This window comes from Gopherus evgoodei, chromosome 8, assembly GCF_007399415.2.
Source record: "Gopherus evgoodei ecotype Sinaloan lineage chromosome 8, rGopEvg1_v1.p, whole genome shotgun sequence".
NCBI lineage: Eukaryota > Metazoa > Chordata > Testudines > Testudinidae > Gopherus > Gopherus evgoodei.
In genome coordinates this window covers 35468824-35493381 of record NC_044329.1, presented here as the reverse complement: position 1 = coordinate 35493381, position 24558 = coordinate 35468824, and the positions used below count along the sequence as shown (strand labels likewise).

The following is a 24558-nucleotide window of genomic DNA, read 5'->3' as shown; positions in this document are numbered from 1 at the left end:
CTTTCCTGTGGGGTATTCTCAAGTGTTACTTCCTGGGTTCTCAAAAGGGATTAGTTTTTATTATTATTATTATTTATTTTTGCACTTGGGTGGTGGCAGCATCTACTCATCCAAGGTCAGAGAGAAGCTGTGACCTTCGGCGTTTAATACCAGCCTGGAGTGGCCAGTATTAATTTTTAAAATCCTTGCGGGCCCCCGCCTTCTGCACTCGAAGTGCCAGAGTGGGGAATCTCCCTTGACAGGCCCAACTCACTCAAAGTCCAAGTTGCAGTCCTAGGGCTTGTCTATGCTGGCACTTTACAGCGCTGCAACTTTCTCGTTCAGGGATGTGAAAAAACACCCCTGAGCGCTGCAAGTTCCAGTGCAGATAGTGCACCAGCGTTGGGAGCACAGCTATTTATTCCCCTCACAGCGGTGTGTTGCGGTTGGGTTTTTTTTTCTTTTAAACAGTGCTGGGAGAGCTCTCAGTGCTGGTTCTGTGACTACACAGCCACGTTAAAGCGCTGCCATGAGCGTTTTAATATTGCTAGTGAAGACATGCCTTTAGGCACTTAGGCATTATCTTGGGCACAGACAAACCTGGTTTCATTTCCTCACACCCATGCTGTCATAAACAGAGTGTTAAGGGTTAATGTCTCTTATACCTGTAAAGGGTTACAAGCAGGAAACTGGACACCTGACCAGAAGACCAATCAGAAGACAAGATACTTTTAAATTCGGGTGGAGGGAAGTTTTTGTGTGTCTTCTTTGTTCTTTGTTCTTCTCTCGGAGGGTCTGAGAGAGACCAGACATTACTACAGGCTCTCTAAGTTTCTTTTCATATAGTAAGTAAAACAGGCGGTTTAGGCTTTTTAATTGTTTTACACTATTTGCATTTGTGGATCTGGCTGGTTAACTTCTATATGTGTAGTTGCTGGGAATATTTTGATTTGTATTGGTACTGGGGGGAAGGTCTCTTTCTGGTGTCTGTAAGCTATAGGACACTGTAATATTTACATCTTGAAGTTACAGAGATCATTCTTTACTTTTCCTTTCTTATATTAAAAGATTTCTTTGTTAGAGAACCTGATTGATTTTGTTTTGTTTCCCTTGTTTTAGTCCAGGGGATTGGGATTGCTCACCAGGACGGGTGGGGAGACAGGAGGGGGAGAGAGAAAATCTCTCTCTGTTTTCCTTGAATCTGTTTGCCTCTTTGTGGAAGGGAAGGGAGATGCTTCTCTGTATGGTGATTTAAGAGGTTAGATCAGTATCTCAGGATAGCCCAGGGAGGGAAGTTCTGAGAGGGGAAGGTGGGGGAATGGTTTATTTCTCCTTGTTTTAAGAACCCAAGGGATCTGGGTTCTTGGGGTCCCCAGGGAAGGATGGGAGGTAAGAGTGCCCCAAAACACTATATTTTTGGGTGGTGGCAGCCTATCAGATCTAAGCTGGTAATTAAGCTTAGGGAAATTCATGCTAGTATCTCATTCCTGGACTGTAAGGTTCAGATTTGAGAAAGAATGCTATGACACATGCGTAAAAATATTCCTGTATGCAGCAGAACTGTTGGATGGTTTTCTGTCATGGAATCCGTGCTCCATATTGATATCTTTAGTAGCTATTTTTAGTAGCTTCACCATTTAAATCCCCATTTGTTTCCTCACCGTGTCAGTCACCTTTCACATACGGATTGCATCTGCCATCAGGTTTTAAGAATGAGAAACTCTTTGTATAGATCATCAGTGCTGTATGTTCTGCAGTGACCAGGTGGTGCAGAGAACTGATACAGCTTTTCCATTGATCACAAGTCACTGTTGTACCTTCATTTTGTCTGAAGCATCTGAAACGTGAAGAATGGCATAGACTAGATATCCATAGTACATTAAAAAATCTACCTATGTGGAACTGAAACACTTAGGAAATCAAACTTCCTATTCATCCTTTATCTCTAAGCAATAAAAGGAAAGAAGGCCGTTCAATAACTAGGTGGATCAAGGCTTTCTATAGTAGAGGCTGATAAGGCATAAGCTGAGACTCCACCAAAGGTTACAGCCCACACAACAAGATCAGTGGCCACCTCATGGATGGAAGGAGTGCAAGCCTCCTAAGAGATCTACCCATCAGCCTTGTCTGCTTTGTTGACCTTGGTCCTCACCTTTCCAGTTAATACAAAGCAGACTTAAAACTTTCTGGAAAGAATGCTGCAGTCTACAGTGCCTTAGTGATTGTTTCAATAACATTCCAAAAGAAACGTAATGAGCTGTGTTGGTATGACAATTGTAACTAAAGGGACATTGCACTGATCAAATTTCTAATTTTTGTTACCTACTGTTGTTACAAGTAACACCTATAATTGAGAGAGATTAGAAGAAATATTTTTCTTTTGTGTGTTGTTTCCTTTGTGCATTTGTCAGTATAGTGTGTACAGTAAATTTCCCTGTTTCTTTTGTAATATTTTAATTATGGTAGTGCCTAGGGCCCAACCAAGAACAGGGCCCCATTATACTAGGCACAGTAGAAACACAGCAATATATAGTTATAAACAGTTAATCAGTTTCCTTTGTGTAGGCCTGTTACACAGCAACAAAACAGAAATGATGTTTCTATACTGTAGAACTGGTACATGGGGAAATATAGGAGAGGGAACAATGTTGCCTCCCTTTCTTGGTGCACGTGTCTGCCAATACAGCCCACTCATTTCATGACTCTGGAGTTGTGATTAGCACTGTTTTATGTTTGCAGTTCTAAAATTTAAAAAATGGTTTAAAAATTATGTCTTTCACTGGCTAACAGTTTTCACCTTGGTTTGTTTTAACTTGAGGAGTGCTCCTGCTTGGTGGCAAGGGCTCAGGGCTTTTCTGCACTTGAAATGCCACAATGGCACAGCTGCAGCCCTTCAGAGTAGACGCTGTCTATGCTGGCAAGGGGTTCTCTCATTGGTGTAAGTAATACACCTCCCCAAGAGGCAGTAACTAGGTTGATCTAGTGCTGTTTACCACGAGGGTTAGGTTGGGTTACCTGCATCACTCAGCAGTGGATTTTTTACACCCCATAGCAGTATAGCTGGGTCAACCTACCTTTTTCGTGTAGACCAGGCCTTGGTCTTTAATCTTGAAATGAAAGTTGTGGGCTAAAAGAGTAGATATGATCAAGAAAGATATCCAGTTCTTATAGATTTTACACACTCCTTCTTGTTCTTTTCAAGCTTGTAACTTGCCCATGTATTTTTTCAGTGATTTATATAAAGTATTGGTCTCACTTTAAAGTTTGCTCATTAGTGAGATAAAAGAACACCACCACTTAACATGTATAGCACCTTTTATTCAAGAAACTCAAAGCATTTTTACAGATTGAGAGAAACCTTAATATCCTCTTCTACATAAATATTTATCTCCATTCTACAGATGGAAAAACTGAGATTTGGGGTGGTGAGGTGAGTTGCCCCAGATCACACACTGAGTCAGTGGCAAAGCCAGTAATGAAACCTAGGAATCTTGGCTCCCAGTGCTCTGATCTAACCCCTAGATAACACACCTTAATACTAAACATAACCAAGTCTTAAGAGAATGTTAATAGGGCTCCATTTTGGAAATTTGTGCTCCATTTCAGAAGTAGCTTATAGTGGAGAATTTGAATTATGTCTCTTATTGTTCTTATATCCTTCAATTCAGTGTCAATAGCTATAAACAATGGCCTGCTTGTTGGTGGCATTGTATAGCTCCAACATGTGATTAGCATAGTTCCTTTTTTTGATTCTAGCTTCTGCTGAGAGTTATGCCCATGGGTTCACTTTAAATAAGAACTGTCACCTTGGCCTCATGTACTGTAGTAGAGTGAGGGAATGCATTTTTCATAAACTTCACAGCTAACTGTTTCTCACAGATCAATAGAGCTGTTTGTAAAGGTCCTTTCTTTCCCCACTTTTGCAGGCGCTTTGAGCTGGTTCTCATGGTGACTCATGCAGTTCTGTTAAAAAAGTAGGAATCTGTGACTCGAGAGAGAGAGCAGTTTATAAAAGAAATCTCTGTACTGATATGGTCCCAACAGTGAGCTGTTAGCTGGGAAGGACTGAAATGTAGGTGTATAAGCATGGGTACAGGTAGGCTGTATTGGTGTTGTATATGTGAGAGCTATGACCTTCTCTGCTTTTTATCCTGTTTGCAGGAAGGAACATTAGCCTAATGGAAGTGCTACAACACTTTGTTGAATACACATGCTAGTGGCATTTCAGGGCAATGTAGATGCTAATGATTAATAAACTTTATGTAGCATTTTTCATACTAATTCCTTCTTAACTGAGCTACATATCTACCATAGCTAGTTTGGCTGGGACCATCCCTAATTTTAGAAATTGGTCCTGGGAAATGTCAGTGTTCTGGCTCTATACCTTTCTAATCCCAGCCAATGTCCTGTTTCCTGGCACCAAACTTGCCTAACCACATTCAGCATCACATGTCCTGTCTCCATACCTGCTTAATGCAGCCTGTCTAATTCTGTTCCCATTGTAACACTGTACTCCATATTCTTCACAGTGATATTATTACGATACGATTAGGGCATAATTATGATGAATTTTGTACAAGATGGCTCATGTAAGTGTCATTGGAAAAGTTGTGAGTATGATTATCCTATTTGTATGCATGTATCATTTTTGTATTTAAAGTTAGGAATATTGACTATGAATCTGTATTTCAAATGTAGTTGCACCTGGGCGACACCCACTGGGCAAAATGTTTCCAGGCCAGATAGCTGGCTGTGAAGGGCCTGTTCAAGGTAATGGGCCATTAGGATAAACAATAGGCCTTAGGAGAAGCTTTTCCCCCACCTGGTAAGACAGCCTGTAAGTAATGGCTGCTATGACTCAGCAAGGTATGCAAGGGCATGTGACACGGCTTTTTTTGCCTTTGTCTTCATAGACAAGGTCAGCACCCGCATTGCTGTCCTGGGAACACAGTATGGGGAGGAGGTAAGCAGCCTTCAGTGGTGAAAGAACAGGTTAAGAACTATTTAGAAAAGCTGGACATGCACAAATCCATGGGCCCAGATATAATGCATTCAAGAGTGCTGAGGGATTTGGCTGATGTCCTTGCAGACCCATTGGCCATTATCTCTGAAAAATTGTGGTGATTGGGGGAGGTCCCGGACAATTGCTAAAAGGCAAATATAGTGCCCATCTTTATAAAGAAAAAAAAAGGGAAGGAGGAGAACCCGGGGAACTACAGACTAGTCAGCCTCACCTCAGTCCATGGAAAAATCATGGGGCAGGTCCTCAAGGAATCCATTTTGAAGCACTTGGAAGAGAGGAAAGTGATCAGCAACCGTCAACATGGATTCACCAAGAGCAAGTAATTCCTGACCAACCTGATTGCCTTGTATGATCAGATAACTGGCTCTGTGGATATGGGGAAAGCGGTGGACATGATATAGCTTGACTTTAGCAAAGCTTTTGATATGGTCTCCCACAGTGTTCTTACCAGCAAGTTAAAAAAAGTATGGATTGGATGAATGGATTATAAGGTGAATAGAAAACTGGCTAGGTTTTCGGGCTCAATAAGTAGTGATCAATGGCTCGATGTCTAGGTGGCAGCCAGTATCAAGCAGAGTACCCCAGGTGTCGGTCCTGGGGCCGATTCTGTTAAACATCTTTATTAGTGATTTGGAAGATGGGATGGATCGCACCCCTCAGCAAGTTCGTGGATGACACTAAACTGGCGGGTGAGTTAGATTTGCTGGAGGGTAGGGATAGGGTCCAGAGTGACCTAGACAAATTGGATGATTGGGCCAAAAGAAATCTAATGAGGTTCAGCAAGAACAAATGCAGAGTCCTGCACTTAGGATCAAAGAATCCCATGCACCGCAACAGGCTTGGGATCAACTGGCTAAACAGCAGTTCTTCAGAAAAGAACCTGGGGATTACAGTGGATGAGAAGCTGGATATGAATCAGCAGTGTGCCCTCGTTGCCAAGAAGGCTAACGGCGTATTAGGCTTAATTAGTAGGATCATTGCCAGCCAGATTGAGGGAAGTGATTATTTCCCTCTATTTGGCACTGGTGAGGACACATCTGGAGCATTGTGTCCAGTTTTGGGTCCCCCACTACATAAAGGATGTGGACAAATTGGAGGGAGTCCAGCAGAGGGGAACAAAAATGATTAGGGGTCTGGGGCACATAACTTACAAAGAGAGGCTGAGGGAACTGGGCTTGTTTAGTCTGCAGAAGAGAAGAGTGAGGGAGAGATTTGATAGAAGCCTTCAATTACCTGAAGTGGGGTTCCAAAGAGGATGGAGCTCAGCTGTTCTCAGTGGTGGCAGATGACAGAACAAAGACCAGTGGTCTTAAGTTGGAGTGTGGGAGGTCTAGGCTGAATATTAGGAAACACTATTTCACTAGGAGAGTGGTGAAGCGCTGGAATGGGTTACCTAGGGAGGTGATGGAATCTGCATCCTTAGAGGTTTTTAAGGCCTGGCTTGACAAAGCCCTGGCTGGGATGATTTAGTTGGATTGGTCCTGCTTTGAGCAGGGGGTTAGACTCAATGACCTCCTGAGGTCTCTTTCAACCCTAATCTTCATGTTTCTATGACTCTGGACTCCGTTTTGGGATGTCTGTGTGTTTTATTTTTTTTTTTTGTTTTGTTTTTTGCACAAACTGGTCTGGAAACTGGTTTTGGAACAAAGGGTTCCTACCATTTGCTAAAGCTATATAAGGCAGGGAGTGACATCTGTTGTTTTTCCCTCCCCACACACGAGTACTCCTGGAAACATCAAAGTAACAAAAGACTGAACTGGGGGAATTGCTGGACACAGGCTGTGGGTCTCTAGCCTCTGTAGGAAAACCTGGGGATTCCAAGCTGCAAGGCAAGGGCAACTTGTTCCTTAAGAATCTGCAAGCCTGCGTGCATCATCAGTCAGGATGAGAGATTAATTCAAATCCTATCCTCATAGTATGTTAAGCTTAGTTTCTGTTTTTGTTTATTTACTAGGTAAACTGCTTTGATCTGTTTGCTATTCCTTATCACTTAAAATCTATCTTTTGCAGTTAAAAACTTTGTTTTTGCTTTATCTAAACAAGTGAGTTTGAATAAAGTGCCTGGAAATCTTAGCTCAAGGGGCAAAGGCTGTTGCATTTCCTCTTTGCATTGAGGAGGGAGGTGAACTGGATAATAAATTAATATTTTTTTAAAATAATATTAAATAGACTATGTCAGCCAGGTCAACATGAGAAACTTAAAATATTGGCATTGCAGCTAACTCAGTCATCTTCACTTTCATTTTCCTGTTTGTTCATAATCTGGAGAAGAAAAACAAGCTTTCCTTCTTTTTCAGGTCCCAAATGATTTCTCAGTTTGGAATGAATTAGTCCAAAGGAAGAAAATGTTCTTTCTACACTGGCAGAAGAAGCTACTTCTGTTAAAAGTGATATTATCACTTCAACAATCTCTGAATCCAAGTGACTTCCACCAGTTCACTGGTGTGACTTTCTTCAGCAAACATATATTTCTTGAATGGTTTATCCTTAACTCTGAAGTTTATTATAGTTGGTATTATGAAGGGATGATTACTAGGCGCATTTTATGCATATCAAAGAAATCTGATTTAAATTTAAAAAATCACTGATTGTTATCCACCCTGGAGGCTTGTTGTGATGTCTTCAGAGTTGGCCTCACACAGCTCCTGTTTTTTAATCTTTGAGGCGGGTTGCAACAGTGGATCTTTCCAGACAATAGTCATTCTGAGTGAGATTTTTCCATCGTGACCTTAGGCCTGCTTCCTGCTCGTTACAACAGGATTGGACCATGTAGACAGCATCCAGGATGAATGGACCACCTAATTGGCCCCTAAACTATTGAGGTAGTGTCCAAGGCGGTGGAATAAGGTGGAGTTGCCCCCATAATGGTCAATACTGTGCAGAATGGTGGTATGCTTTCTCAGTTTACCATCATCATCTGCAAGTACCACCGTTTTTAGTTCCCCTCTGCAGGCAGGCTAGGGGAAGAAAAGATGAAGACTTGGGTCATTGGCTGCCAGTCTGAAACTGCATGAGAGACCCATGTCAACATCACGTGGTATCACCAAGGTCCTCCACCACCTGATTCCAGCAACTGCAGTCACATAAGTCAGCAATCACAACAGCATGAAGGCATTGGAACTCATTGTCCTGTTAAGTATCTCTCCCCTCTCCGCTCCCCGTCTTTATTATGGAGAGAGACATGTCTGCCTGTTCTATTAGAGGGAGGGGAAGGGGAGGTTGCAGCCTTTTTTGGGAACAGCGTGCATAATGATTCCCTAAGTCCTAATTCTGCTGTGGAATTCTTCCAGGTGCCTCCTTGGTTAAGGAAGAGTGCTATTTGAAGCTGCTAGAGTATCAGGTGTGAGCATATTCAGTGAAACTCTTTTGTTCTGAAATAACTTGGTAAACTTTAGGATGTGGGAAAATAAGAGAATATTAGTTACCATAACAATGGTGAGATTTAAGGAGGAAGTGTGGAGTAGCAATGAGGAGGAGTTTAAGAAACCACTTTGATCTCTACACTTCCTTAAGAATATCTAAGGTGATTTTACTGCTCCTGCTGATATCTTTTGGTAATGGTTAGAAACTACAAGGGGCTGCCATGTCCTTAACCAGCTGCATCAGTCTCACGGCTTATAGCAAGACCTTTTAGTTGGGAGCGGTGAGAGGGTGGGATTAGACTGAGGCAAAACAGCTGCCTCCTTCAGTCTCCTGTTTCAGGATTAATAAAAGTTATTCTTTGTTGTCAGCCTCACAGTCTATTTGATTACCTCTTGCCGTCATTTGCTGACTTGACCAATTGATAATTTGAGCCATATCATTGTTAACCCGTTGATCTTTTGATTCAGTTTCTCTTCAGTGTTACTCCTGAGGATATTCTGTGCCAAAAAAGTTTAAATTCTGCACACACTATTTTAAAATTCTGCAAATTTTGTCAATAAATAAACGTGAAGGCTCCAGCATGGCAGTGGGGAGCACAGGCCACTGACCGCACATAGGTGGGAGATCACCCTGTGCCCCCTAACCGCTGAACATGGACTCAGCAGTAGAGTTGGACCTTACCAGGGTTGGGTGCAAGACTGTCCCAGAAACACCCTGGGGCCCTGCGCCTCCATTCCAGGCACACTAGATGTAGGCAGACGGGCTCAGCCCAGCAGGATCCAAGTAGCAAGGGGCTTAGTGTAGGGAGATCCAGGTGAGAAGTGATCTGGGTGTGGGTGGCTTAGTGGGGAGACTGGGTGTGAGGGAGATCTGGATAAACAAGGACTTATTTGGGGAGGGGTTCTGGGTGCAGACACAGTGGGACTTGGCAGGGGGATACAGGTGAAGGTGGTTGGGTCTCAGCAGGGGGAGGAGGTCTGGATGGGTAGGGCTCAGCAAGGGGGGTCCAGGTGGTGGAGTGTGAGTCCAGGTGCTGGCCTAGTAGGGTTCAGTGGGGTGGGAATCTGGGTGTGGGGGGATAGGGTGGTCCCAGGTGCATGTGGGGTGGGGGTTTGAGTGCGAGGCGTGGTCTGGGTGCAGAGGTGAAGTCCAGATACAGGGAGGTGGGACTTGGCGGGAGTGGGGTTTCTGGGTGCAAAGGGACTCCGGATGCAGAGGGTGATGCTTGTCAGGGTGTGGCTTCAGAGGGGGTGAGTGAGAGAGTTCTGGGTGCAAGAGGGGAGGCTTGTGGGGCAATCTGGGTATGAGGTGAGTCCGGTTGCATGGAGGTTGGGCGGATAGGGGAGTGGCTCCCCACACTGACTCCTCCTCCTCCTCCTCCCTACAGGTGAGGAGTGATGGGGCTGGGAAGCAGGTGTGAGGGATGAACTGTTTCCTGCAGCCGTGGGTCTGACTTAGCCCTGGGGGCTCCTTGCAGAGGAAGAGGAAGTCCCATCCTCCCCAGCCCCGCCAGGACTAGTAGCTGAGCCTGGCACAGGGTAGGAGCCCTGGCGGGGGCATCCCCAGCCCTGCCCCACCCCTCCAATTGTTTACCCCTCTGCTGGCTGCCCCGGGGACCCAAAACAATCCACCCATACTGCTGGGGAGCAGTGCGTGACTATTCTTGCGGCTTCCCTTTGCTTCCTGGTCAGAGAGTCATTTTTCTGCAGGGAAGCAAAGAAATCTGAGGGGGACATGAAATCTGCACATGCGCAGTGGTGCAGAATTCCCCCAGGAGATCAGTTTGATCATTGTATTGTTCTATTCTTAATTACTTCATTGAGCATCATAGTAGATTTTCCCTTAATGGTGTTTCATGTGATTTTTAATAATGGCTTACTCTTTCTACTAAAATCTGTAAAAAGTACACAGAAATGATTTGTCCTTTCAAATAGCAACATGGGCGCGAACTACAAAGAATAAGATAAATTAGTGAGTTACTGGAGGACTTATTGGCCCTCTTCTTAATTAAAATCTAGATTCCCTCACAGCATAGAGGCAGGCAGCAGAGAAGAGAGGAGTGCTAAGGGGAAGGTGAAACCCACAGAATCTCTTGAAAAGGTAGGGAGAGAAAAGGAACGACTTAGGTCCTTGTAAGGAAGGCCTGAAATCACCCTTCAATACACACAAAGGAAGTGGTGCAGGTGCATGTGTGGCGTGGTGTATAGGTGTTTGGTGTGCATTACAAATCCTTCCATGGTGCATGTGTGTAGGGCATCTAGTGTGCATGTGCAGACATGTGGTGTGTATATGAGGGTCTGCAGGGCTTGTATGGGTTTATGTATTATGTGTGCACATGTTTTGGTTATGTCTTATTCTAACTCTGTGTGCAGAGTAATATATATTTTTAGAATGCTGAGATGCTTCTGCATGTCTTTTTATTCTCGTTGAGTCCCTTCGTAGTCCTAGAAACAGGGAAGCTACCTGAGAGGGAAAGGAGATTATTTCAGTTTAAGAGCCACAAGTGAATGGTGGAAATATTGGGAAGTACAAAAAGCTCCACTTCCATATAAGCTTTGATTATGTTAATAAAATCTCTTCCTCTTTGATGGGCAATTGTGGGCAGGCTCCGGTGTACACCCGACTGAGCTCTGTAATGTGCATTTTTATTCATTTCAGAAGAAAGCCAAAATTCACCAGAATGCATACACAGCCACTGGATGCCTCTTCCTACTTGGAGGAAACTTGAAAAAAATATTCAAAATGCTATTTACCCAAAAAACCTCATGCAGTTCCAATATGCACTATGCAGTAAAGCTGCAGTGTAGCAGAGGGAGAAGGAAATGAGCTATATATAGGCAGGGGAAAGGGAGGTTTGCTCACTGTCATTTCAAGTCCCAGCTCTAGTGTTGAGCCTGAGAGAGACAGGAAAATTCTTCTAGATGACCAGTGGGTGCAGTGAGGACTTCTGTACCAGCAGTGGTCAGTCTGTACAGAGGGGCAGAGAGGAGGTCAGTGCTTGGTTTTGTGGTCTGTGTGCAAAGTAACGTGTAAGGCTCCCATCTACATCCTCCTCCAGAGGGACCTTCATCCTAATCACGCTTGCTTGTTACCTCTCTGTTCATTATCCCCATACCTGCTCCAATTGCCAGGCCATGTAATAATTCAGAGTTGAACAAGCTACTTAATCTCAAAGTAAGGGGTTATCTCCAGACACAAGGATGGCATGTGTGGATCAAAGATAGTGAAGGTGATAGAGCCTATGGGGGAGGCAGGTCCTGAGTGTTTTTTTCATGGGGGAGGCAGGTCATGAGTATTTTTTCATACAATGCACAGTCAACCTATGGAACTCCTTGCTAGAGGATGTTGTGAAGGCCAAGACTATAATAGGATTCAAAAAAGAACTAGATAAATTCATGGAGGATAGGACCATCAATGGCTATTAGCCAGAATTGGCAGGGAAGGTGTCCCTAGCCTCTGTTTGCCAGAAGCTGGGAATGGGGGACAAGGGATTGATCACTTGATGATTACCTGTTCTGTTCATTTTCTCTGGGGCATTGGCCACTGTTGGAAGACAAGATAAAGGCGACATGGACCTTTAGTCTGACCCAGTATGGCCATTCATATGAGTACAGATCAATAGGAGGGTCCTCAGAGTTTTGAGGGCAGTTCTTAAAATACACCATCTTGAGCTGAGTGGGAGGTTTCTTTAAGGTGGGAGCATTGAATGTGGGACCTGTAGTTTTCATGGGCTGCCCCTCGGTATTAAAGATGTGGACATAGGATACCTGCACCATTTTGGGCAGATCAGCTGCAGCCCTCTTCCTCCTGGCAAGTTTCCAAAGCATCCTGCATTAGGGCAGGATTTGAGGACTCCTGAGATGGATCTGGTGAGCCACTGGACAGGGCACAAACAGCTGCAGTATGACTAGACGATAGATAGCAGTGGTTCTGCATCTCCTGTTCTGTGCCTGGCTTTTCCTTATTCAAACAACAGATCACAAATGAATAAAGCCATGAGGGTGCCCTCTGGAGAATCCTGTTTTCTGTGAATGTCTAAGGTTCTGAAGGAATTTATTGAGTCAATTAATTAATTGACTAAATGGTGTTTAAAATTAAACTGTGAGGTTGTTTGTATAAACATTGTTATCTAAATAACTAATTAGATTTTTCATGTTATTTTAAAGGTCTGGTAGTAACTGTAAGTGCTGCTGCTATGTATTTGCCAGGAGTCTCTGAAAGAGAAAACATTTACAGGGGCTGAAGGGCCAGCATTAGACTCACTGGGGCCCAGGGCAGAAAGCTGAACCCTCACCGCATGGGGCTGAAGTCCAGGTCCCTGAGCCCCATCCCCTAACGCTGGCCCTGGCTTTTATATGCAGGAATCCAGTTATTGTGGCACAGGTGGACTGTAGAGTTTTTGTAGCATTTTGGTGGGGCCCCAGAAAGAAAAAGGTTGAGGACCCTCACTGTAAAAGATTTAGCACATGGATAATTTTACTCATGTGAGCAGTCAATGGGAAATGGATAATATTATGCACATACTTAAATGTTTGCAGGGTTGATCAAGCTAAGGTTCATAGCTTCATTGTAATGAGTACTTCAGCTGGCTTGCAGCTTGGGGGCTGAACCAGACCTGTCAGTCACTGGCTGCAGGGGAATGCCCACCTTCTGAAGTTATCCCTTTCTTTTTATCACCCCTCTCACCCCCATCCCCCAAGCAGCAGGCAGCTCACTGAACCTTTGCTGAAGGAAATTCCAACCTTGTATTTTCAATTTCTGACTAACAATTTGTCTCAATAATGTGTCTTTCTCATGCCCAGCCATTATCCTAGAGTTTCACTTCCCTTTTGGGGAGATTGTTCACTCAGCTCTGTGGTGTTTTGTGGAGGTTGGTACCCCTGCAGGCTTCAGAGAGTGAGATAGGCCAAGAAAAGCCAGAGGCAAAAGGAAGGGACTATGTCTCCTGCTCCTCCTTAATAAGGGTATGTCTACATCTACAATTTTGTAGCGCTGGTTGTTACAGCTGTATTAGTACAGCTGTATAGGTCCAGCGCTGCAGAGTGGCCACACTTACAGCAACCAGCGCTGCAAGTGGTGTTAGATGTGGCCACACTGCAGCGCTGTTGGGCGGCTTCAAGGGGGGTTCGGGGAACGCGAGAGCAAACCGTGGGAAAGCAGGTCTCCTTCCCCGGTTTTGCTCCAGTGTTCCCCGAACGCCCGAGCAAGCAGGTCTCCTTCCCAGCGGTTTGCTCTCGCGTTCCCCGAACCCTCGAGCAAGCAGATCTTTTAATAAAAGAAAGGAAAAGTAAAGAATGATCTCTGTAACTTCAAGATGTAAATATTACAGGGTCCTGTAGCTTACAGACACCAGAAAGAGACCTTCCCCCCAGTACCAATACAAATCAAAATATTCCCGGCAACTACACATATAAAAGTTAACCAGCCAGATCCACAAATGCAAATAGTGTAAAACAATTAAAAAGCCTAAACCACCTGTTTTACTTACTATATGAAAAAAATTTAGAGAGCCTGTAGTAATGTCTGGTCTCTCTCAGACCCTCCGAGAGAAGAACAAAGAACAAAGAAGACACACAAAAACTTCCCTCCACCCGAATTTAAAAGTATCTTGTCTTCTGATTGGTCTTCTGGTCAGGTGTCCAGTTTCCTGCTTGTAACCCTTTACAGGTATAAGAGACATTAACCCTTAACACTCTGTTTATAACAACTATAATGTTCTCAGCAAGTTGGGGGAAATGGAAGTTTTGTGCAAAAATTCCAACATTAAAGGCTCTTTTAGGACAACTGTCCTAATTCCAGCCCTGCAGAGTTAGAGAGCTCAGCCCTAGAAATGTATTCTGATTCTTACAGCACTATCCTAATTGGACCCCTGTGACAGATGTGATCATACTTCCTATCAAAATAGATGTCCTAATAACAACTCTCTCTAATCAGAAGAGTTGATGAAGATGGGAACTCTCTCTGAGATCAACTGTTGTACTTTTTAATTCAGCCAAGTAGTCCTCACAACTGTCATAGCATTCATTCTGAAAGTAAATTGAAGAAACAATGACCAATCTGTAGGAGTGCTGACCATCTCAGATAGAGAAGTCATGTCTCTTGTATTGAGCTTTGCTAGGTGGCCACATGGCCATCAATACATAATAATACCAAATACTGTATATTGATCATCTGAACTCTGACCAGTGCCAGTTTTTGCAGAAGTATTTTGTTCATGCCTCAGTGCACAGGGGAAGACGCACAATTTCTGAATTTAGGATGTCTAGAAGACATGATCTGTGAGGGAGGATTGAAAACTGGGGTTGTTTAGTCTGAAAAAGAGAAGACCAAGAGGAGATATGATAATTTTCCAAGTACATAAAAGTTTGTTACAAGGAGGAGGGAGAAAAATTATTGTTCTTAACCTCTGAGGATGGGGCAAGAAGTAATGGGCCTAAATTGCAGCAAGGGAGGGCTAGGTTGGACATTAGGAAAAACTTCCTAACTGTCAGGGTGGTTAAGCACTGGAATAAATTGCCTAGGGAGGTTGTGGAATCTCCATCAGTAGAGAATTTGAAGAGCAGGTTAGACAAACACCTGTCTAGATAATAATTAGTCCTGCCATGAGTGCAGAGGACTGGACTACATGGTGTCTCAAAGTCCCTTCCAGTCCTATGATTCTATGTCTGTGTTTAAAGGGAGATCCTGCTTCCTATCCTACGGGCCCATTGCTGTGAAAATCCCATTGTAATAGATCTGTGGACCTTATGATGAAGAACAGGAAAATGTATCTGTGTTTATGCTAAAATGTCCTTTCTTCTAGTAGTACTGTTCACAGTTTGGGCCCACTATGGATACAAATGTATCATCCAGAACATTTCCAGAGATGGAAATTAACAAAATAAACCTGATTCTGGGGATGTTAGGGGAGTTAGTCCCAGGCTCTGCATTAGGAGAAATTGCTATGACTTTTTGTCAAAGCATGGTTAACCCATTCTGTAATTTAGGAAAGTAGAATGGAATTATCTTGGCTGTGGAAATTCTCAGCTGGAGGGAATTTCAGGTAGCTAGGATGTTCCCTTGCTGCCAGTGACTGACAGGTCTGGTTCTGCCCCCAAATTGCAAGCAGGGTAAAGTACCTACCGTTTGTAATAGATCTGTGGACCGTATTGCGCTAAGAGGAAATTTTCAGGTCTGCATAGATATGTTTTCCTAGAATTTTCCTGCGTGATTATATACCACCTAACACATTAGAAGCCTGATCCTGATTGATTGATTGCCTCTGGGTGCTATGGTATAAAAATAATATGAATAATTTTCAAGTAAAAGCAGCAAAGAATCCTGTGGCACCTTATAGACTAACAGACGTTTTGGAGCATGAGCTTTCGTGGGTGAATACTCACTTTGTCAGATGCATGCATCTAACGAAGTGGGTATTCACCGACGAAAGCTCATGCTCCAAAACGTCTGTTAGTCTATAAGATGACACAGGATTCTTTGCTGCTTTTACAGATCCAGACTAACACGGCTACCCCTCTGATAATTTTCAAGTAGTTTATTTAAAACGTACTGAAAATGTTCAAAATTTTGCATTGCAATATTGTTATTGATCTGGGATCTTAAGGAGTTATTTATTTTAACAAAAGTCATGTGCTTTACCTGTAAGTATTCCTTTGGATTCCTTCCTTCCCCCCCACCCCACCCAACCCCACCCTAAGTAAACCTGTCTTTTTCAGATGCATAGAATGCTTTGTTGAGGAGGCATCACTTCTATGTTTTCCTAAACAAGTTTAGCTTTGTTATGTTTGTGGGTCATATCATAGGTTCATAATAGTTAAAGATAGTAAAAACTTACTAGAATGTTGAATTTGTGTGTCTGGAATGACTGGATAGAGACTCCCCATTAAGCTGAGACCATGTTTGATTTTGATCCTCGTAGCTGCATTGAAACTAGTATCTCAAATTGACAGGTGACCTGTAACATTCTGGGTAGTATCCATATTAGGCATTCATCTTTTAAAACCTTAAACAAACAAAACCCAGTAAACCACCTTATTAGGGCTCTCATCTTGTCAGAGTCTGAGTGCTCTCAAATCCCATTGATGACAATGCAAGTTGAGGGTGCTTCAGCAGCTTGTATGAGGCAATCAGGATCCATGTCCAAATTTTGCTAAAAGCTTTATCATTCTATAATGCAGCCTTGCAAAGTTCTACCTGACAAGAGTGAGTCTTGCTGATGGGTGAGTAAATTATCATTAGTATTTTTGTTATGATCAGCCATCATGGTAAAGGGCAGCGGAATAGATTTTATGCTTGGGCTGGTAAGCTTTCCGAACAGTTTTGCAAGGCTGCTATAATCCCAGTATTACTTCCTTGATCTTTAGTTGAGAACGGAGTTAGGACTACTATTCTTTCTGACATTTCTGTTGGCTGCAACATAGAGTAGAGGTGTCCAGCTGGTGGGTCTTGCTCACATGCTCAGGGTCTAGCTAATTGCCATATTTGAGGTCAGGAAGAAATTTCCCCCAGTCAGATTGGCAGAGACCCTGTGGGTTTTTCACCTTCCTCTGCAGCCATGGGGCATGGGTCACTTGCACTAAACTAGTGTAAATGGTGGATTCTCTGTAACTTGAAGTATTTAAATTATGATTTGAGGACTTCAGTAACTTAGCCAGAGGTTTTGGGTCTATTATAGGAGTGGGTGGGTGAGGTTCTGTGGGCTGCAATGTGCAGGAGATCAGATTAGATGATCAGGACGGTCCCTTCTGGCCTTTAATGCTATGACAAGGGCACAAGAGAAGTCAGGGCTATGTGCTCTTACAGCATAGCTGATCAAAATTCAGATAATGTTTCTGATAGAGTTTCTGGAGACACATAATACACACTGCATATTTAGAGTTAAAACACAAAAGAATGACGCATACCCAGCCGCAGTAAGAATTCATGAAATATGTTCTTGTTACTGAGTTCCTTTGAATTGTGTCACCTAGGTCTCTCCTGGCTGCACTCGCTGAGCTGTGCAGCATTTACAGATGCACAGCTAGAAACAGTAAAATGTCTCTGCTAATAGAGAGCATAATGGAAGCACTGTTATTGTAGCCACCAATACAGATGAGGTTTTCAGAAGCTCTTGGACAGAACTTTCTTGTAGTGGAAACTCACAGTTGGTAATGAGCCACACCACTGAAAACATTGCATGTGACATGAGCACTTGCTTCTTGGGAACAAAAGGATTTCTGGGTCTGGGTGTCTGTAAGCCTCTTAAGCACCTACTTTTCTATGAGAAAAGGTAGAGGATAATTTAAAACAAAGGCCCTTTCTGTGTTAGGGAAATTTACACTGGTAATTACACCAGTGCAAATTTCCTTAATTTTGTATATTGTAAAACATGTTTATTATTACAAATCGTATCATCTGTTCAGAACCATATATAGATCCACATCTTTCCATTTTCACCTGTTACAAGAGATATGAAACAAAGCAAATTTAACAGCTGAAAGGTTTTAAAAATGCAACAACTTTATGAAGTCTTAAACACAGCCATGTTTGTGGACGGGAAAATTTTCTGTTTTGTTTTGCAAATACACACACACATGCTTTTTATTCTTTTAAAATTTTGTCTGAAAATGTCTCACTGCATCTGAATATTTCTATCCTGTAACAAGGTGGCAAGATACTGATGCTTCTCTCTATGAACATATCCCCTTGCATTTAACATCCAACTCTTCCTGCTTAACTGTAACCTACAGAAGATGTTAAGTGTTTTGGGGCATGCAGCATTCCAGGCAGGCACAATCTTGTAGCCTTTAGAGAACTGTATTTTGATTTGTCACCAGTCTTATCAGTACATTTGAGTCTTATTTTTAGTGAGCTGTAAGTTCTCAGTCACTGCTTTGGGGAACTTCTTGCTGCTGCTGCTGCTTATCAGATTTTCAGTTTTTGTTTTTGGGATAAATTAATTTTTCTGTGTTCAGTTGTGTCTTCTGTTTTATAACAGAAACAAAATCTGTTTCCTGTATGACGAAGAGAAATTGCTGTAAGAATTGTGGAAGGGGAAAAATTATATGTGATTTTTGGTCAGCATTTGTATCTTTCAGCCCGTTCCTCTGAGAAGCAGATGGCATTGTCTGAAATCACGCAACAGTGTCTCCCAAGTAATTGATGGAATTAGGCCACAATAGTGCTGCACTCTGTGTCCCAGATGAGAAGCTAGTGGCATTGGTCATAGTGTATCGTTAAGGTTAAGATTTTGTCAAGGTTATTTTTAGTAAAAGTCATGGGCAAAAAAGAAAAATTAATGGAAGCCATGACCTGTCCGTGACTTTTACTAAAAATATCTGTGACAGCTGCCTGAAGCGGGCAGCTTTACAGGGGCTAGGAGCTTCCTGCAGCAGCTGGGGCCTGCAGGGTACTCTGCTGCCCGCAGCTCCTGGAACCTGTGGCAGCCGGGAGCTTGGGGATTCTTCCATGGCGGCCTGGAGTTTGGTTCCGCCAGTGGTCAGGAGCTTGGGGATTCCCCCCCCACCCCTGGTAGCTGGGAGTTCCAGAGGCCGCCAGAGGCAGCAGGGTTACCCCACAGCTCCCTGTGCCCATGGGGGTGCAGGGGATTCTGCAGCTACCAACCACTGCAGGCTGAAGTCTCAGAGGTCGCTGGAAGTTACAGATTTTGTGACTTCCACAAACTCTGTCACTAAATCATAGCCCTATGTAATGCATATTAGTGGCCTAGTTCAGAAACTGAAGCATTGGCTAAGGGAACAGTGTCTCACTTGCCTCCCTTCTGAAAATCTGGCTTACTCCTGTTTTATTTATTATTATTCATGTTCGGGCTGGGTTATGGGTTTCAGCAGGAATCTGAACCTTCCCCATTTGACTCGGATGAACTGGCGCCAAAGGTTTCAGTCTCTCATTTTGAGACAGTGGTGATGACCATGGAAAGCCTTGTTTCCATACCCCGCCTTGTGGTTGAAATGCCTCAGTCTTGAACTGCACGTGAGCTCCTCAGTCACTTCTTTGGAGTTGCCACAGGAAATAAAAAAGGACCAAATCTGCAGTGCTAATTCAGGCAAAACTCTTGTTGACTTCTGTGGAGTAAGGGCTGTGGGATTTTACTTGCAGATTATATCATGATACTTCACAGAAAGGTGCATCTTCATTTGGAGTGGTCGAATATTGGTCCCAGCTATGTTTTTGTTAGCATGAGGTAATGTGAAAAAGCCCTGGGATGTGAAAAGGCCCCAAAACAGGCCCTAAATTTGCTACCAGAGCTCTTCTTCAGGTCCAAGTCTATATAGCTTGAAAGCATGTCTCTCTTGCCAACAGAAGTTTGTCCAATAAAAAAATATTACCTCCCCCCCTTGTATGTCTAATAAATATAATACTCAACTGCAGAATGTGGTATAGTAGATGTTGAAAACTGTGAAGAATGTGTATTAACATATCATATAATTGTTTTGTTTCTTTCAATTCTAGACTGACTGCAATGTCTCATTGCATTGGACTCTTGTCCATTGCCTCTAAACTGAATTTGCTGGTTTTGCTGCTTTCTGCAGTGTGCTTCTGTTCATGCTTAAGTGACAGAATTCCAGTAAGTATCCTCTAATCTAAGAGTGATAGATGGCTATAAAAGGTTGTTTGAATCATTTGAATTACTTGGTACTGGTGGGGTGAGCATAGCCTTATTTATTTCTCCTGAAATTATGTATGGCAGTGCATCACCTCTCATCTTTGCAGTATTCTGCCTCTTTTTAAAATGTTTTATGGTATAAAATTTCAAAAAAGTTTTAAGTAAGCCTATCTAGATCGCCTGATGCTGAGCAATAAAGAGGACATGGAAAAGGAAACGTGATTCAGGCAACATTCACATTTTGTCACATGCACCTTGTTTTGTTTAAGCAGCTGCAACTAAAACTTTAATTTCATTAGGACAAAAACTGAAGCTAAGTGTGTGGTCTAGTGGTGAGAGCAGGAGATGGAAGTCAAGAGTCTTCTGTTCCCAGCTGTTTCTGGTTACTGTGGGCAAGTCACTTATACCCACATTTTCAAAAGCAGCATATGATTTTGGGCCCTTTGTTTTTTTTGGATGCCTAACTTGAGACACCTTGACCCTGATTTTTCAGACTTCAGTTGAATGAATGGGAGCTGTGTGTATTCAGCATCTATGTAAGGGTGCAAAGCTGAACAACCAGAAAATAAGATACCAAAGTTTGGGGACATAACTTCAGCTTTCATTTAAAAAAAATGTATCTAGTTTTCTTGGTTGCAAAGGAAAGCTTGAATACGTGTCCCTGAGGATAACCAATGCAGTGTCACCTACCAGCATTTGCAGACAGCATGACACACTAGCTCAGAGAGGTCCGAGCTGCCCCAGTCATCTTCATGGGCTCTGAAATCCACTTCTTTGGGACCCTTGACAACAACAGTCCAGCAGAGGACACTGAAGGTATGTCTACACTGCACATTAAGCCTGTGTCTGTGTCACCCAGTGTATTGGACTCCATGTTTCGAAGCCCATGCTTGAATGTCTGCAGTGCATTGTAAATCTGGGTTTACAGTTGCTGGACCTGGGTGTCTCAGCTGTGTTAATACGTCCATACTGAACTCTGCAGTCCTTGTGACTAAAGTATGTGGCTTGACTTGTATCCACACTGCAGAATGACAGGGCTAGGACCCGAGTCACAGCGGAACTCAGGACTGTGACCCACACCCTTACCAGGGCTCTAGGACCAGGGCCCTGTGTGCTTGCTGACCTGAGTCAGAGCTCAGGCTTAGTGTGTAGTGTAGACATGTTTTGAGATGGGAATGACCCTCATTACCACTGCATTATCATGGCTTTGCAAGGCTCCCACCATACAGAGTCCTTTGCTCAGGAAGGACTCAGTCCCTTCCCTTTCAGTGACAGATCTCAGCCTATCTGCAGACAGGTAGTGGTGGCTTGAGGAGAGGCAAGGCCTCAGCCTGCCATGGGGGTGGTAACGGGGACCGCCTGCCAGCCCAGAAGAGCTCATGTAGGTGGTCTCTGCCACTACTAGTCTTAAGGAAGGATGGGGCACAGGTAACCCAATATGGAGTGTGTCTAATCTCCTGGACTGGGAATAATCTCAATTTTAATTCCAATTTAACATTGTCTCTGGTTTTAAGGAAATGTCCATCTTTCTTTGTAGAACCTGTTTTGGTTTCTACCCTTTTGAATCTCTAAGGAAAACAAAAGTAGTTACGGTTAATGATGATGTACTTTATGTAAGTAGAAAATATAATGATAAACTTGTTTTGTGCAATTGCCAATTTTCATTACCACAGCAAATGTTAATGGTATTTAGACTGTTAGTGAAAATGGGAGAGTTATAAAGTGATCACAGGCCAAACAGCTGAAGCAACTGTTTAAATGAAGAAAGACACGTACTGTTACCCCTTACAGTACATTTAGATTTGCAGCACTCATATTGAACGAAGACCATTCGTAAACATCAGCTGTCTCCATTATGTGTTTCAACAGATATAAAATTAAGAGGCATGTTGATGAATGTATTATGGGACTGTGTATCATTAAATCCCTCTTGGATAATAATCTAACAACATAAATAAGCAAAGTAATAACGGTTGGCTCATTTATATTAGCTTTGTTGAATCTTGGCTCAGAAAATGTTAACTCTCACTTTCATCAATAGAAGCTGACTACTTATGTTTATGACTGTAACTAAGCTTTAACCATTTGTCATAATCTTAACAATTCTAATCCTCTCATCATGCACTAAGGAAAAGTATGAATTAAGCTCTAGTTTTCCTATACTTCTCAAATTTGTCCTTTTGACATTTAAAATAAAAATGTTTTGTAACTTTTCAATCATTATGATATATTATCACCATTGTTTTTAACTGCACATGTCTTGCACAGAACTACAGACTGATATTTCCCACATTCAGAAACGTTTCTTAGAAACTGTGTAACATACATTTAAATGCAAACAATCCAAATTCTTCTATTAAATATGCATACACAACTTCCATTGAAGTTGGTGGAAGAGGTGAATGAAGAATTTGGTCCAGAATTTTCAGTTAGCCATTTAATTTTGTTTTGTTTTAAAAATATTTATTAGAAGAGTAACAACTGCAAAGCCTATTGTTTTGAGGAATGGGCCAAACTGTTTGAGAGGGATTAGGAAGAAACTCCCTTTACAGGCAGGTTATTCCAAATTGTCCACTGATAGATTTTTGTACCTTCCTCTGAAGTGTCTGGAAGTGGCCACGGACAGATGTAGCACTGGTCTGGTCCATTATGACAATTCCTATGAAATCTGAGATGAAGAGACATATTGGGTCACATCTGATTCACTGTCTCATCTCCTTCCAGTTCAAGATTGTTACTTACAGCATATTCTTAAATGTTTTTTTGTCTAGTGCAGTTTTAAATGCCTGAAGTAATGGGGCTTCCACTACTTTCTTTGGGAGACTGTTCCACACACTAATAGATCTCATTGATTGGAAGCTTTTCCTGTTTGTCATCCATTAGTCTGGATATTCACACACTTCAGATATCTGTAGATAGTGATCCGATCACCACCTTATTCAAGATATAACTACTTAGCTCTTAATATAATGTAAATGCTACAAATAAAATCCAGTTTAAAAAGAGGTGCAAAAGGGATGGAGAGGTTCTAAAACTGAGACTGTCTCTGCGTTGTTACAAAATAGCCATTCCTTTCAATGTGATTCATTTTTGTTATGGAATTGTCCTTCCCTCTGAATATCCCAAAGAATATAAATACACGTGCACAGCTGTGCGCAACCCTCCAGCCCTATGTTAAAATAAGAATAAGGTTGCAAAGTCAAGCACTCAAAAGTTAGGGGAATGCCAGACTTAAGGTTGTCTGTGCCTTAACTCTGGCATTTCCTATTTTGTAAGGTGTAGACAACCATAATTCTGACACTACCTGACTTCTGAGTGCTTGATTTTGCAACCTTAATGAAAGGTTCTTTTTAAGTTTGTGTGTGTGATTTCCTAGGTTTTTTTAAAAAGCAAAATGAAGAAACAAATTTCATCATGCAGCATCATCTTGACACCTACATAGTTTATCAGCAGGATTGAAACCTTTATATCCACTGCACAGAACTGTGCTGCTTGTGATTACAATGATAACAAGTAGCTGTAGTAGACTGTCATCTTATATGATGAGGACAAAAGGAGGATTTTGTCAGTTGGTTTCAAAGATATTTGGTGACAGCAGAGGAAAGTTTGGACTCGGGAATCTTGAGTTCCATTCCATGCTCTGAAAGGGAGTGTGTTCTAGTGGGCATAGACTCTTCCGCCAATTCCCTCCAAACTTGACTCCTTCTGCCCTGTCCCATTCCTGTCTCTTCCCCACCCCAGGTCCTCACTCAGACCCATTCTCCTCACGTAGCCAATCTACCCCTAATCTGAGCCTCCAGTCCTCAGGCTTCTCATTCCAGTCCCAATCTCTTTGTCCAGCAAGTCCTAACCTTTCCCGTCTGGAATCCCTGTCCCAGCCCCAGTCACCCTCTGCCCCAGTCTTAGTCCTCTTCCCCATCCAGTCCCAGTCTCTGCTTCCTGGCTCACAGTCACACTCTCCTTCTCCTTCCCGGCTGCTTGACCAAATCTACTCCCTCCCCTCCCTAGTCTGGCTCTTTTCTGATCTGCATTCAAATCAGGCAGCTCCCTTCACCACACTGTTTGGGCCCAGTGGTGGGGGGTGGGATGGGAGCGTTGGGAGCATAGGAAAGACAGACTCCTGGTCCAGATCCTTGCATGTAGCAGACCAGAGTTGCAATTGCAGGGCAAGTCCTGCTCAGCACCGGGGTGGAGAATGCTCAGTGTGGATGGAAACTGTGATTTTTTTTTTCCTCCAGAGGATTAGAACTGGTGAAATATGGGTGGATTTTCAAAGGGACAGTCAAAGGCACATTCTTGACTCAACGGCACCCCTTTGCCAAATGTCAATCCCTGCTCCAAAGCATGGGGGCCCTAGAAACTTCTCAAAGAAGAGGTTGCCAGAATTTTGTAACATGGACAAAACAACATATTTTCCCCTATCCTTGGTCTTGGAAATGGCCATACAGTTTTGGCTGATGTTTGCCAAAAAACATTCAGTCTGAGGCAGAAACACAGCATGGAAACTTTCGGCTGAACAGTTAGTTTGGCAAAGTTATAAGCTACTGAAAACAGCGTCTTTATGATGGGAAGTGTCACACAACCTTCG

The 24558-nt window shown here is 42.9% G+C and overlaps 1 protein-coding gene across 1 annotated transcript in view; it reads left to right on the top strand.

Annotated features, from left to right (window-relative positions):
- SIL1 (SIL1 nucleotide exchange factor) overlaps window positions 1-24558 on the top strand; it is a 202471-nt gene that overhangs the window by 3557 nt on the left and 174356 nt on the right. The window contains 1 exon segment of the mRNA XM_030572036.1: window positions 19817-19931. Within this exon segment, the coding sequence (XP_030427896.1) occupies window positions 19827-19931 (105 nt within the window). The 5' untranslated portion in view covers window positions 19817-19826.